Source organism: Rhinoderma darwinii, chromosome 2 (genome assembly GCF_050947455.1).
Source record: "Rhinoderma darwinii isolate aRhiDar2 chromosome 2, aRhiDar2.hap1, whole genome shotgun sequence".
In the NCBI taxonomy this organism is placed as follows: domain Eukaryota; kingdom Metazoa; phylum Chordata; class Amphibia; order Anura; family Rhinodermatidae; genus Rhinoderma; species Rhinoderma darwinii.
The window spans coordinates 5,248,723-5,263,112 of record NC_134688.1 but is presented as its reverse complement, the minus strand read 5'-3'; the positions used below and the strand labels follow the sequence as shown (position 1 = coordinate 5,263,112).

Below are 14,390 nucleotides of genomic sequence, written 5' to 3'. Positions count from 1 at the left end.
TTTGTCACAGTTTTGTTGGGGTCTTTACTGGACGTGGTACACCCGACAATTCTTCTGGAAATAGTGACGTCATTTTGGGGATTAGTGATCCTTTAGGGCTTGTCCACATGCTGCGTAAAAACTGAGCGGAAAAAACGCTCAGAAATTGACCTGCGCTATACTTATATTTTCGTAAGTGTCTTTGTTGTGGGAATTCCTTATTGACTTCAATGGGAAGCTAAAGCCCGCAACAAATAGAAGTTGTTGCTGTTTTTGCGGCAGGTTCGCAGCAATCCCGCCGCAAGAAGAGCAACTCAGAAAAAAAAAAAAGCCTGATACTTACCCAGAAGTCTGTGTTCCTCCCTCCTGGGATGACGTTTCATCCCATGTGACCGCTACAGCTAATCACAGGCTGTAGCGGCGGTCACATGGGATGAAACGTTACCCCAGGAGGCCGGCTGGTGCTGCAGTTTTCCGCAGTGGACATTACGGGCAAAAAAACGGCACACAGGGCGGATACGCTTCATGCTTTTATGCAGCGAAACCGTCTCGTGTGAACACGGCCTTACTGTTCCCATAGATAGTTTTGGACACTGCCCCTTTATATATTCTTTAGGTGAATGGTTGCTTTGTGCACATAGCGGTTTCTACTCTGGTGGGCAGGAGCCTCTTATGGGGTACCACGTCACTTGGCACGTTCCACCCTCATATAGGAATGGATGGAGCTAAAGAGACATGTCTCTAAATGCATGATATGGGGCCTAGAATTTATTCAATTGCGCCCTAAAAGCCAACGGGGACAGGGGCTCCCCTCTCTTCTTGGTCCAGCCACACGTCTAGTAAGCAGGTGGAGGCCACAATGGGGGTATTTTCGCTTTCCAAAGAAATCGGTCTTTAAAATGAGACATTTGTGGAAATACTTGAATTTTGCATTAAATTCAGCAAAAAACGGTATCATGTGGATTCAGATAATTATTGTGATGCAAAAAGTAACAGATAAATTAGCCCCGCTACATCTCAGAATAGGCGATGACGTCCATTCATGTGAGAATTCTGCCTCCGGGGACTATATACCACCAGTACTGCAGCCTATAAATACAGCAGGAACCTGAAGAGCTTTTCATTCATTCTGCACTTCATGGAAATTCATTGATCTGCCCAACTTCTGGAAGAGTAAGTGTTTATTTTTATTTTAGAATTGACTTTATTGTCTTTTATCTTCAGATAATGAAGTGGATTTCTTGTGACTGACAAATAAAGCATTAGGTAGGTAGGTCGGTATATTTCTACATTTTTAGCCGTATTTCCCGCACATTAGACATTGGGCGCTGAAATACGACAGATCTCTATTTTAGCCTCCATTGTCTTATCTAAGGAAAATATAACTGCGCAAGAGGAAATGAGCCCAACGGCAAAACGCAGGTGCAGTATCTCTAGTGACAGGTTCAATTTATACAACTTTCAGCGTCCTCGCCCCGCGTCACATCTGACCCCATGTGTCCTTTTAGCTCAGTCTCTCGTCTCTCCCGGCCGTCAAAGCCTCTCACAAAAACCTGATCGTCAGCCCTCAGGCTCCGGAATAAGAAGCAACCGTCAGATGGAATGCAAAACCGAGGAGACTTTTAGTAACATTGCAGGTAAAACTGATACAATGTGTTATGCCCAGAGCAGGGCATGAGGGGGCGGAGCATGACAAAAACACCAAAGAGAGAATCCTTGTGTCATTCTCTGTCCCCTCCGGCCCTGCCCGGAGTCTTCTTTTAATAGCCTGAAGTATTAAAATGTACCTAAACTTTCAGGTGACTGTTTAGAATAAGCTGTCATCTGTATAAACACTATTTCTGGCCAATATACTATGACTTGTATTATGCATTTTTTAGCAGTTTTCCCCTCTGCAGGATTTATTTTTAATTCTTAGTTTTCCCTGAGTTAGTGGAGACTAAGTGCTGTGATGTCTTCTATACACTGCGCACAAACAGAAGAAAACTTCCTGCTCTCCTATCATCTATCTATCTATCTATCTATCTATCTATCTATCTATCTATCTATCTATCTATCTCATATCTATCTATCTATCTATCTATCTATCTATCTATCTATCTATCTATCTATCTATCTATCTATCTATCTATCTATCTATCTATCTCATATCTATCTATCTCATATCTATCTATCTATCTATCTATCTATCTATCTATCTATCTATCTATCTATCTATCTATCTATCTATCTATCTATCTATCTATCTATCTATCTATCTATCTCATACTGTGTATAGAAGCACCAGCTGCATGGAGGATATTTGACAGCAGTAAATAGCAGTGTAGCTGTAAATCCAGCACTGGGGTGAGATATAACACTTACTAGAAGCAGCAGCATGGATGACCACCACCACTACACCAATGCTTCTACCCTGTGCCGGTCACTGCACTGGACCACAAAACCTATACCTCAACCCTGTGCCACTAAACAGTAGAGGAGAAAAACACAACACAAAGCGCACATAGTGCGTCAAATGATATAGTAAAAAAGCCACAGATAGGTGATCAGTTCTGCTGACCAGGTTGGTTGTGCTAGGAGCACAACATCCTTGAAAGCATGTTTAATATATTGTTGCAGCCTGGGTTCCGATCCGGATCCAAAGGGTCCAGTGGTAAATGGCAATTTGAGAAGTTTGAGGAAAAAACGGATTTTCCCTGGTGCTGCTAACTGGTAAAAGAAGGTTTACCAGGTAGCAGCGCCAGGGAAAATCATTTTTTTTCCTCAAACTTCTCAAATTACCATCTACCCTGTGCCAGTCACTGCACCACTACACTAATGCTGAAGTGAGATATAGCATTTACTAGAAGTGGCAGCAGCTTAATGAAAATATGACAGCAATACTGAGCAGTGTAGCTGTGAATCAAGCACTGGGGTTAGAAAAAACACTTACTAGAAGCTGCAGCAGCATGGAGGCGATTATATAGCTGTAATGAGCAGTGTAGCTGTGAAGTCAGCACTTGGTTAAAATTGACCTCTTACTAGAAGCAGGAGAAGCATGGAGATTATATAGAATTAATGGGCAGTGTAGCAGGAATCCAGCACTATAACATTTACTAGAAGCAGCAGCAGCATGGCACTCAGGTGAGATAGAACACTTACTGGAAGCTACAGCAGCATAGAGGACAGTATACAGCAGTAATGAGCAGTGTAGCTGTGAATTCAGTAGTGGGGTTCAATAGAACACTTACTAGAAGCTGCAGCAGCATCTCTGTGTCTTTGTGCCTCTCTCACTCTGCTCCTGCTCCTTTCTCTCCATTCCCTCTCCATAGACTTCTATGGACAGCTGTAACCTGATCCCTCAATGAGTTGATAATTTGTTTTGTCTTTCGGAGATAGAAAAAGCAGTAAATTGTGGTAGGGAGGGGGCAGATAAATGGAGAACGAGGCATTTTCCTCTAATAAGGTATGTTACAAAGTTTTGTATATTTGCTTGTACTATTGATTTATGAAAATTTTGTTTAAAAGTTAGTGACCATTTAAATGTGTAGATTTATAGTAAAACTCCGGTCCTCACATGACGTTACGCTGATCCATATTTACTAGTGTGGGAAAAGACTTGGGTCTGGCTTCAATGTGTAGATAGAACTAAACAAAATATAAAAAAAAAAATAGTATTGCTTTGTTGCACATTTTTTTTTTATAAAGTTTTTTCCTAGACTCCGGTGTCTGATAATCTTCTCACGTTCCCTTGACTGGCGTACTTTACTTTGCCATTAATTAATCTGGTGCCTTTTATAACTCCCTCACGTCTAAAATAAATAATAAAATTGGCGCACACCACTTTTTGGGCGCATTTTGATTTGTAAATCTTGAGTTCTTAAAGTCTATTGAATAGATTGATTCTTCTTACCTATTGCCTGTGAATATGTCTCTCATTTTGAACAGTGATTATTTTTCTTATAAAAAAAAAACCACAAAAAAAAAAACATAAAGGGTAATGCTAATGTAAGAAACGCCATACATAAGATGTTCATATTTGTTGAGTTTTTTATTTTTCGTAATTTTTTTTATTATTATTATTTTAGATTTATTATTTCTTTATTTTATTATTTGTTTACCATTAGCTCTTTTAAAGGGGTATTCCAGTCTCCAGCATTTTTCTCCTATGCACTGGAAAGGTTAAAAATGTTAGATCAGTTCGGGTCTGACTGAGACCCCCACCGATCACAAGAACTGAGGACATTGATGCCCCATTCTCCCTAGCCGCAAAACATCAGCTAGGACGAGTTGGAATGGAGCTGTGTTGGTCGGCCCCATAGACTTTGAATGCATGCCCGACCTCCGCTCCATTCAAAATCCTCCTAGCTGCTATATTGTGGCTGCGGGGAATGTGGGACTAGGGTTCCCCATTCTGGCAATCGGTGGGGCTCCAAGCAGTTGGAAGTCCACCAATGTAGCATTTTTCATCTATCCAGTGGATAATGCAAGAGGCTGGAATACCCCTTTAAACTTGGTAGCATGTAAGATACAATAGGCCATTAAAATGTAATTAAACAGGTCACTATTATAATGGGTCACCATAATAAATGTTGGATTCTTGAATTGTGGTGAAATTGCAGGGGGCACTGAGTGTTACTATAATTTATTCATTCATCAGTAAACAAAAATACTAACCATAGAGAGGTTTTTTTTATATATGTATAATTTTTTCTTCTAGGATTTTTTCATTTTTGGAATTTTTGACCAGAGGATGACAAACCTATCTCTACCTGCTGAAATTGTGTTGGTTGGATTTCCGAGTCTCCCGTTGAAGTTCTACATTCCCGTTTCTCTCGTAATGTTTCTCATCTACATCACATCCCTGTTGGCCAATGGCACCGTGGTCGGGTTGATCATTTTAAAGGAAAGCCTACGTAAGCCGATGTACATATCCATAGAAACTCTTGCCACTTCTGACCTTCTGTTCGATACGATAACATTGCCCAAAATTATTGCTAAATATTTGTTTGAAGACGGGACAATGCGCTTTTCGGCCTGTCTCTTCCAAGTCTTCTGGGTCCATTATCTCGGCACTCTGGATGCCTTCATACTCATGGTGATGGCCATGGATCGTTATGTTGCCATTTCCAGGCCCCTTCATTATTCCACCATCATCTCCAACAAACAGATGGTCATAGCCTGTAGTTTTTGCGCTTTTCTATCCTCTATTGCGGGGTTTATTACTTTCTCTATGAACATTACGCTCGTATTCACTTGTGGTAGAACTAGAGTCAACGGTTGTTTTTGTACCAGTAGTAACGTCCATTCTTTGGCTTGCGGAGATGTCACTCCCTCTAAGCGGTTGGTTTTCAGTACGGCCATGGTAGTCCTGCTTCTACCTTTAATTTTTATTATATTCTCCTACATTGCTATAATAAGGATCATGAATTCTTCGAGACACTTGGTAAAGGGTCAAAAAGCCCTGTATACCTGCACCACCCATCTATCAGTGATTGCTTTATTCTACATTCCTCGACTTTTTGTATATATAACAAACCAGACCCAATTAATCCTTAGTGCAGATGTGAATGTTTTCCTGCTTTGTCTATATACATTCTTACCTCACGTGGCCAACCCTATAATCTATTGTCTACGGACCAAGGAAATTAAGCAGGTATTCAAAAATATCCTCAAAAGGCTTAAAGATCATAAAATTACATAATAGTAGAATAATTGGGCCATCGTAAGACTAAGCCTTGGGTAACTGGGCAATGTCTGAGAGCTTGGTAGCTGAGAGTGCCCAAAGGGGCATCTTCCACCCGGTGCAGATGACAGAACCAAGTGTTAGACCCCAACACGAAGCTGTTAATGTAGTGAATTACCTTCTACTCTCCTGACCACTTTCGACTCATTAGCTGCTTGAGCAGTTCACATTATGTGATGTCACTGCATCAGGCTTGGTGATGTCACAAGTCCTAGCCTATCACTTAGAACTTATTTCTGGAGGAGAATGTGAAACTAGATTATGAATTTGAAAACAATAATGCTTATGTAGACATCAAAGGGGTCCGAAACAGCACCACACCTGCCCACAGGTGGCGCATGGTATTGCAGCTCAGCCTCATTATATTCAAAGGAAATTAGATTCAATACAAGACCCAAGCCGTGGACAGGCGTGACGTTGTTTCTGGAAGAAAGCTGCCATGTTTTTCTAATTCTGTAACCCTTTATATGGGTCCATTTGGCCATTTCAGATCATTTTTAAATAATATAGAAAAGTCATTTGAGAGAATTTATTTAAGCACTGCACCCACCCGTGGCCTGACACATTTACTATCATTTACGCCAATATCTGGTGTAAATTATAGCAGAACTCTACTCTAGCTCAGCAATTTCCCTATCTGGCACACAGACAGCCGGAGATGCGCCTAATTTATTAAGAGGTGTGCGACTTTTAATAAATTAGGCACATTTTACTCCAGTGCTTTTTATTGACTCTTATTCAAAGAGGTCACTTGAAGCACTAGGGCCCCAATGTAAAATCTGTAACAGGGTCCCCCAACCACGACACATCATTTATAGTGCTGGTCTCCTCACATGGTACGGAGGGATCTATGGACTCCCTCAGGCTTCGGGACTCAGGTGTGACCGCAACCTCTGCACCCCATATTGTTATTCCCCTGATCTTATCCCCACTAGAATATTTTTGAATATTTTGTCACCTAAAATGGGTTTGGGGGTCTTCTTGATCTATGGCGCCCTGTACTTAGGTCAACTGGTAACATAAATAGATGAAGTTAAAATGTAGCTAAACGTTTGACAAACTTCTGACATGTCTCAGTCCGAGCACTGAGACCCCCACCAATCGCTAGAAGGAACAGCTGAAGCCCTCGCGTGAGCGCTCCGCCGCTTCGTGTCTGTTCGGCTTTTTCCGGAAACCCGATGTATCGGAGTACGGGCTCATAGACTTTCTATTGAGTCCGTACACCGATACATTTATTTCCGTAAAAAGCCGAACAGACACGAAGCGGCTGAGCGCTCACACGAGGACTTCAGCTGCTTCGTTCTAGAGATTGGTGGGGGTCTCCGTGCTCGGACCCCCACCAATCCAAACTTCTGACGTGCCACTATGACATGTCAGAAGTTTGTCCAATGTTTAGCTCCACTTTAAGATCATTTTTGGAACAAATAACAGATAAATGCTGGTTACAATAAGAAAGATTTTGGAATAAATTTACTAAACTTGCAGAACGGATCCCAGGTTAAAAAACGAATAGTCCAGGAAAAAGAAATAACTACTGGACTAAAGGAGATTCATAAATTGAATTTGTTATGTCTATTAATCTACAAAAAAAATAATAGATGTTCATGTTGACATTTAGTCCCTTCACTGATAAATGTTTATTGCTCCAATAGATCTGAAATAAAAAATTAAACAAATGTGCAAATCGTCTTGATTAAATTTCCTACAGTTTTCCGTACACAGTGCCAATGCAGAACTATGTGTCTTCATAGTTATAGACTGCAGTCATAAGTAGCTCCCACTTATTGCAAACCCACAGGCAGTAGACGGGGAGGCAGATGGAAGGCCTGTAAAGCCCAAAAATATTCCCATTTACAACCAAAGTCAAACACTCCACACAGCTTTACTAGACCCAGGAAGAAGGAAAAGTTAGCTACTTCCTCCCTCACTGATGTCCCCATGGAGCTACACTTCCCAGCATGCCTTGTCACCTTAGAGTTATGTCTGTGCTTTGTCTGAAACATCCTTGATGGACACATAAACATTTGGTCACTGATATCAGATCACGTATCGCACTCTACAGGCAGAGATTCCATCCAGTAGCGGATCCTCATAAGAGCGGCACGTGCCCCCTCATGCCCGGTGGGGGCCCTGGTGCTAGCGACAGCCACATTCACTTGTTTTTGCATCCTCAGGACGCATATACAAATGAATACTATAGGGTGCAGGATACGTTGGGCATGCAGCCTATAAGGCGCTGGGAAGACTCCCTGCGCAGGCCAGCATGATGACGTCACTGGATCACGCTGGTCTGCGCAAGTTTACTGCCTGGAGTATGTGCAGCGATCTGTCCGACGCGGGAATGGGGCAAGGTAAGGACATTATTTTATTTTTTTCAGGGGCTATGTGGCAATATACAGGGTGGCGGATTGCTGTGTAGCACTATATACAAGGGGGGAAGCTGTGTGGCACTATATACAAGGGGGGAAGCTGTGTGACACTATATACAAGGGATGGTTTTTTTTTGTCACTATATACAAGGGGGGCTGTGTGCCACTATATACAAGGGGGGAGCTGTGTGGCACTATATACAAGGGGTGCTAAGTAGCACTATATAAACGGGGGAGCTGTGTAGCACTATATACAAGGTAGGCGGGCTGTTTGGCACTAGATACAAGGGGGTCTGTGTGGCACTATATATAGGGGGGCTGTGTGGCACTATATTTAGGGGGGCTGTATGGCACTATATATAAGAGGCGGAGGGCTGTATGGCGCCCTCTACAGGGGGCTATGTGGCGCAATCTACAGGGATCTGTGTGTGGCTCTATGTACAGGGGGCTGTGTGTAATGCTATATACAAGGGACTGTGTGAGGCACTATCTACAGGGGGCTGTTTGTGTGGCGCTATCTACAGGGGGCTGTGTCTGATGCTATCTACAGGGACTGTGTGTGTGTCGCTATCTACAGGGGCTGTGTGTGTGGCGCTATCTATAGAGGGCTGTCTGTATGTGGTGCTTTACTTTACAGTGTTTGACACAAATATATTCAGGGGCGCAGTGTTTTGTACTATTTTAATCAGGGGTGCAGTGTATGGTGCTATTTTATTCAGAGGCACGGTGTGTAGCACCATGATCATTTTATCTTTATTTTAACAGGTTCCCGACCGCTGGCCGTAAATATACGGCCAGCGGTCAGGGTCTCTAAAGTCCGGCGTATAGTATATATACGGCCGCACTTCAGAGACTGTGCACGCGCGATCGCGTGCACACAGCTCTATGCCCTGGCTGTTGCTAACAGCCATGGGCACTGGGCAGAATGTCAGGGGTCAATCTTTTGGCCCCTGAACATGTGATCGCTGTGACAACCAATCACAGCGATCACATGCATTTCTGCTTAGAAAACAGTGTGCACGCGATCGCGTGCACACAGCCCTGTGCCCTCGCTGTTACCAACAGCTCTGGGCACTGGGCAGAGTATCAGGGACCAATCTGATGGTCCCTGAACATGTGGTCGCTGTGAAAATCACAGCGACCACATTTGTTTTATTTTGAGTTTTCTGGCAGTAAATCTCCTGCCTCTTTTCTTCTCCTCAAATATTGTTTCAGTTTGAGGAGAAAAAGAGACTCGGGAGAATTGCTGCCAGAAGATTACAGTGAAAAAAAAACAAACAGTTACACTATAAAACATTCTCTGTATAGATAGATTTCTATCTATCTATACAATCTATCTATCCATCTATCTTTTTTTCTATCTATCTACCTTTCTTTCTTTTATTCTATTAGAATAGGCAGGTAGGGAGTATATAATTATATATATATCCACATATATATAATATATATAGCAATAGCGGTTTATTTTTTTGTTAGCGGTAGTGTAGATATATATAGCAGTTAGGCCCCATGCACACGACAGCAAAAAACCTCCGTTTTTGCGGACCGCAACTGCGGTCCGCAAAAACTGAGCCATTCACTTTCATTGAACGCTGACACCTTTCAGTAGCACTACGGAAGGGTGTCAGTGCCGTGGAAATGTTCCGGGAATTATGGAACATGTCCGTTCTTTCGCATTTTGCGGGCCGTGCTCCCATACTTTGTATGGGAGCACGGCCCGAAAATGCGGCTGTCAGTCAGCGGCCGGCCGTGCCCGCGATCGCGGACAGCAATTGCGGGCACGGTCGTGTGCATGGGGCCTTAGTTTGTGTGTTTTATAAAAAAAATAAAAAAATAAAATTTGTTTAGTTAGTGTTAGTGTTAGTTACGTTATGGCGAGGAAGTTGTTTAGCGCCGAGGAGGCATACGCCATGCTGTGGTCTGAGTCGGAGACCGCATCAGAGATGGCGTTCGAGATGGAACCTGTTTTGGGCAGTGACGATGACAGCGTCACTTCAGGTTCATCTTCAGGGGACGTTGTCCCTGATGCAGTCGAAACTGCAGAACATGAAAGCGCAGGGCCAAGTAGCGCTGTAGCACGGGACAGCCTGGTCCCTCCAGTCCAGGCTCTTGTATGGGCACCTGCCCCATCTTTTGGGCCTAGAATCCACGGATTTACTGCCACTCCTGGCATAACCGTGGACAATACAAATTTTGTCCAAATGGATTACTTCCATTTATTTATAACGGACGACATCCTAAATCAGATTGTCCACGAAACAAATTTATATGCCACGCAATATATAAGGCAGAAACCTTCATCCACCCATGCCAGAGATTGGACGCCCACCAATTTGCAGGAATTAAAAAAAAATTTGGGGCTCACCCTAAATATGGGTATTGTCAAAAAGCCCTCCATTAGGTCTTACTGGTCAACAAGACCCGCCCAAGCCACCCCAGTATATTCTGCAGTAATGCCCAGGTCTCGTTATGAGACAATAATGAGGTTCCTCCACTTCAATGACAACGCACAGGCCCCCCCAAGTACCGATGCAAACCGGGATCGGTTGTTCAAAATAAGACCGCTAATAAATTCCCTGAATAATTTATTTCTGCAACTCTACACCCCTGAGCAGAATGTAAGTGTGGACGAGCAGATATTTTGGAAGTGTTATAGAAACTCTGTTGAGTTTTGTAAAACCAGCTTTGAAAAAAAGCGATTTGTGAAATAATCTTCTTCTATCGTCCGCCCTCCTACATCTCTATGTGATAAATAAGGCCACATATTTGGTATCCCCGTGCACGGGAGAAGTGGCAGAATGTGAACGGAGATTAATTTTGACCGTGGTCTATACCGTGTGTGAAAAATACTGGCATAAACTGACGCATTTGCTAAAAAAGTGCTGATTTTATTTTGTTCCATCTTATTCAAGAAACTTTCAGAAGAAAACTGGACTGTCTAAAAATATGATAAACCCCTTGAAGGAAACCTTGTGGGGTCTACTTGTGTGAATGAAGTCATTTATGGGGTGTTTCTAATGTTTCAGCAGCATTAGGCCCCCCAGAAAACAGTATACGGCTATAAAATCAAATGCAAAATTCCTGGACCGAAAAGGCCAAAAAGCCTCCTTTTATGCCAAGCCCTGGCACATGCCCGCACAGTGAATAAGGCACACATATTTGGTATCCCCATGCACGGGAGAAGTGGAAGAATGTGAAAGGAGATTAATTTTGTCCGTGGTCCATACCGTGTGTGAAAAATGCTAGCATAAACCGACGCAATTGTTAAATTCTTGCATTTTTTTCCAATTTTGCCCACTTTAGAGAAAAAAAAAATAATTATATATACTGACAAATGCCACTAAAACAAAGCCCTATCTGTCCTTTAAAAAGAGTGTAAAATTCAAAGATGAACTTTATTCACCTGCTGAGTTATAGTCATCTAAAGAAGCGCATAGCAAAATTGTGAAATTTGCTCTGGTCATTTAGCTGTAAAACAGCCTAGTCCTTAACCGGTTAAGGTGTGGAAATGTTGGAAAAGTGAAGAGCCGAAGACATCTGAGTGGCAAATTCTGCAGAAATGGGTCATGGCCGGAACAAATCGTCATGAAGTCTGGACCGGACGGAGAAGAAAACAGGAAAAAAAGCTACCAGAATCTGAGAAGACGTCACCTGTGAGTCACTGAATTTATAGAGAATCTGTCACCTCTCCTGACATGTTTATTATAGGAAATCCTTGTATTTCATAAAAAGTCTTTGTGCAGCCAGGACTGATAGACAAATGGGTGTTACCATTCCCCTTGTCAGGAGGATGTGTCCCTGCACAGTGTGATACTGTTATTAATGGTTGGAGACTGTCAGTATGAAGGGATACTGTCATGTCCGTGGCTGCGGGCCGTCAGGTTCACTCACCTCCTGACGGCCGCAGCCATGGGTCTGCGAGAGCTGGCCACAGTCTCCTCCTCAGGAGACGCCAGCGCTCAGGTCCACTCACCTCAGCCAGGTCCCGTAGGGTGCGCCCGCATGCTCGTGCCCGCTCTTAAAGGGACAGCGTGCGTACTGGACTTCCATGTGTAATCAGCCCATGGTGCCCTGGACTATAAGAAGGACCCAGCCCCTTGATTCGATGCCTGAGCGTTGTTGTCGTACCCTAAATTTGTCTTGCAAATGGTCTCCTAGTGTTTTCCAGCTCCCAATGTTCCCTGTTCCTGTATCCTGTACCCCGTGCTATCCTGATCTAGTGCCGTGCTGTATTCATGTTGTGCTGTATTCCACGCCTGTCCTGCTACTCCATGCCTGACGTCTACCTGCTGCCTAGTCCCAGCCAAACCTGCCTTGCTACTGTCTGAGCTGCCACAGGTACCCAATACGAACTATAGACTCTGACCTGCTCCCTGTTGGCCAGCTGCCATACTGCCAAGGCGGTACGGCCCAGTGGATCCACAAACCCTACGTGACAGATACAGCCCTTTGACAAGGGGAGTCATAACACCCATTTGTTAATGCTTGCACAAACAGGTAGTGTTAACAATAGTGACGGCATGGCAGTGCGGCGGTGGGGAAGGGGGCCCAAGTTTGGGTAACAGCCCAGGGCCTATGGTCTACTTAATCCTATTATCCTAGCCTATGGTCTACTTAAATTATTCCATCATACATATCTCTGCACAGGAAGGGGGAATAAGGGACGGATTGCTGTGATTGATGGAGGGGAGAGCTTAAAGATGGAAGGAGGCTCTGGGTGACTGGGAGACTCAAAAAGTAGCTCCATGAGACGTAATATGGCTGACAATGGTTGGTGAAGAAAACTACTTCCTGTCCTAGAAACTGAAGTCACTGACTGCACAGGAGGAAGAGACTGCACAGGAGGAAGAGACTGCACACAGACACTGCACAAGAGCAAGAGACTGCACAGGAGGAAGAGACTGCACAGGAGGAAGAGACTGCACAGGAGGAAGAGACTGCACAGGAGGAAGAGACTGCACACAGTGACTGCACAGGAGGAAGAGACTGCACATAGGGACTGCACAGGAGGAAGAGACTGCACACAGTGACTGCACAGGAGGAAGAGACTGCACACAGTGACTGCACAGGAGAAAGAGACTGCACACAGTGACTGCACAGGAGGAAGAGACTGCACAGGAGGAAGAGACTGCACACAGTGACTGCACAGGAGGAAGAGACTGCACATAGTGACTGCACAGGAGGAAGAGACTGCACACAGTGACTGCACAGGAGGAAGAGACTGCACACAGTGACTGCACAGGAGAAAGAGACTGCACACAGTGACTGCACAGGAGGAAGAGACTACACAGTGACTGCACAGGAGGAAGAGACTGCACATAGGGACTGCACAGGAGGAAGGGACTGCACACAGTGACTGCACAGGAGGAAGGGACTGCACCCAGTGACTGCACAGGAGGAAGAGACTGCACACAGTGACTGCACAGGAGGAAGAGACTGCACACAGTGACTGCACAGGAGGAAGAGACTGCACACAGGGACTGCACAGGAGGAAGAGACTGCACACAGTGACTGCACAGGAGAAAGGGACTGCACACAGTGACTGCACAGGAGGAAGAGACTGCACAAGAGAAAGAGACTGCACACAGTGACTGCACAGGAGGAAGAGACTGCACCCAGTGACTTTACAGGAGGAAGAGACTGCACACAGTGACTGCACAGGAGGAAGAGACTGCGCACAGTGACTGCACAGGAGGAAGAGACTACGCAGTGACTGCACAGGAGGAAGAGACTGCACACAGTGACTGCACAGGAGGAAGAGACTACACACAGTGCATACACAGGAGGAAGAGACTACACAGTGACTGCACAGGAGGAAGAGACTGCACATAGGGACTGCACAGGAGGAAGAGACTGCACACAGTGACTGCACAGGAGGAAGAGACTGCGCACAGTGACTGCACAGGAGGAAGGGACTGCACATAGGGACTGCACAGGAGGAAGGGACTGCACACAGTGACTGCACAGGAGCAAGGGACTGCACACAGTGACTGCACAGGAGGAAGATACTGCACACAGTGACTGCACAGGAGGAAGAGACTGCACACAGGGACTGCACAGGAGGAAGAGACTGCACAGGAGGAAGAGACTGCACACAGGGACTGCGCAGGAGGAAGAGACTGCACAGAGTGACTGCACAGGAGGAAGAGACTGCACACAGTGACAGAACAGGAGGAAGAGACTGCACACAGTGACTGCACAGGAGGAAGAGACTGCACAGGAGGAAGAGACTGCACACAGTGACTGCACAGGAGGAAGAGACTGCACACAGTGACTGCACAGGAGGAAGAGACTGCACATAGGGACTGCACAGGAGG

General features: G+C 44.6%; 1 protein-coding gene across 1 annotated transcript; it reads left to right on the top strand.

The window, feature by feature from the left end:
• The first annotated feature begins 4,711 nt into the window (after positions 1 to 4,711).
• Positions 4,712 to 7,786, top strand: LOC142740332 (olfactory receptor 2AT4-like). The gene is made up of 2 exons (XM_075849880.1): positions 4,712 to 5,655; positions 7,714 to 7,786. The coding sequence occupies exons 1-2, from the start codon at positions 4,712 to 4,714 to the stop codon at positions 7,784 to 7,786; spliced, it is 1,017 nt and encodes a 338-aa protein (XP_075705995.1).
• Positions 7,787 to 14,390: the final 6,604 nt, after the last annotated feature.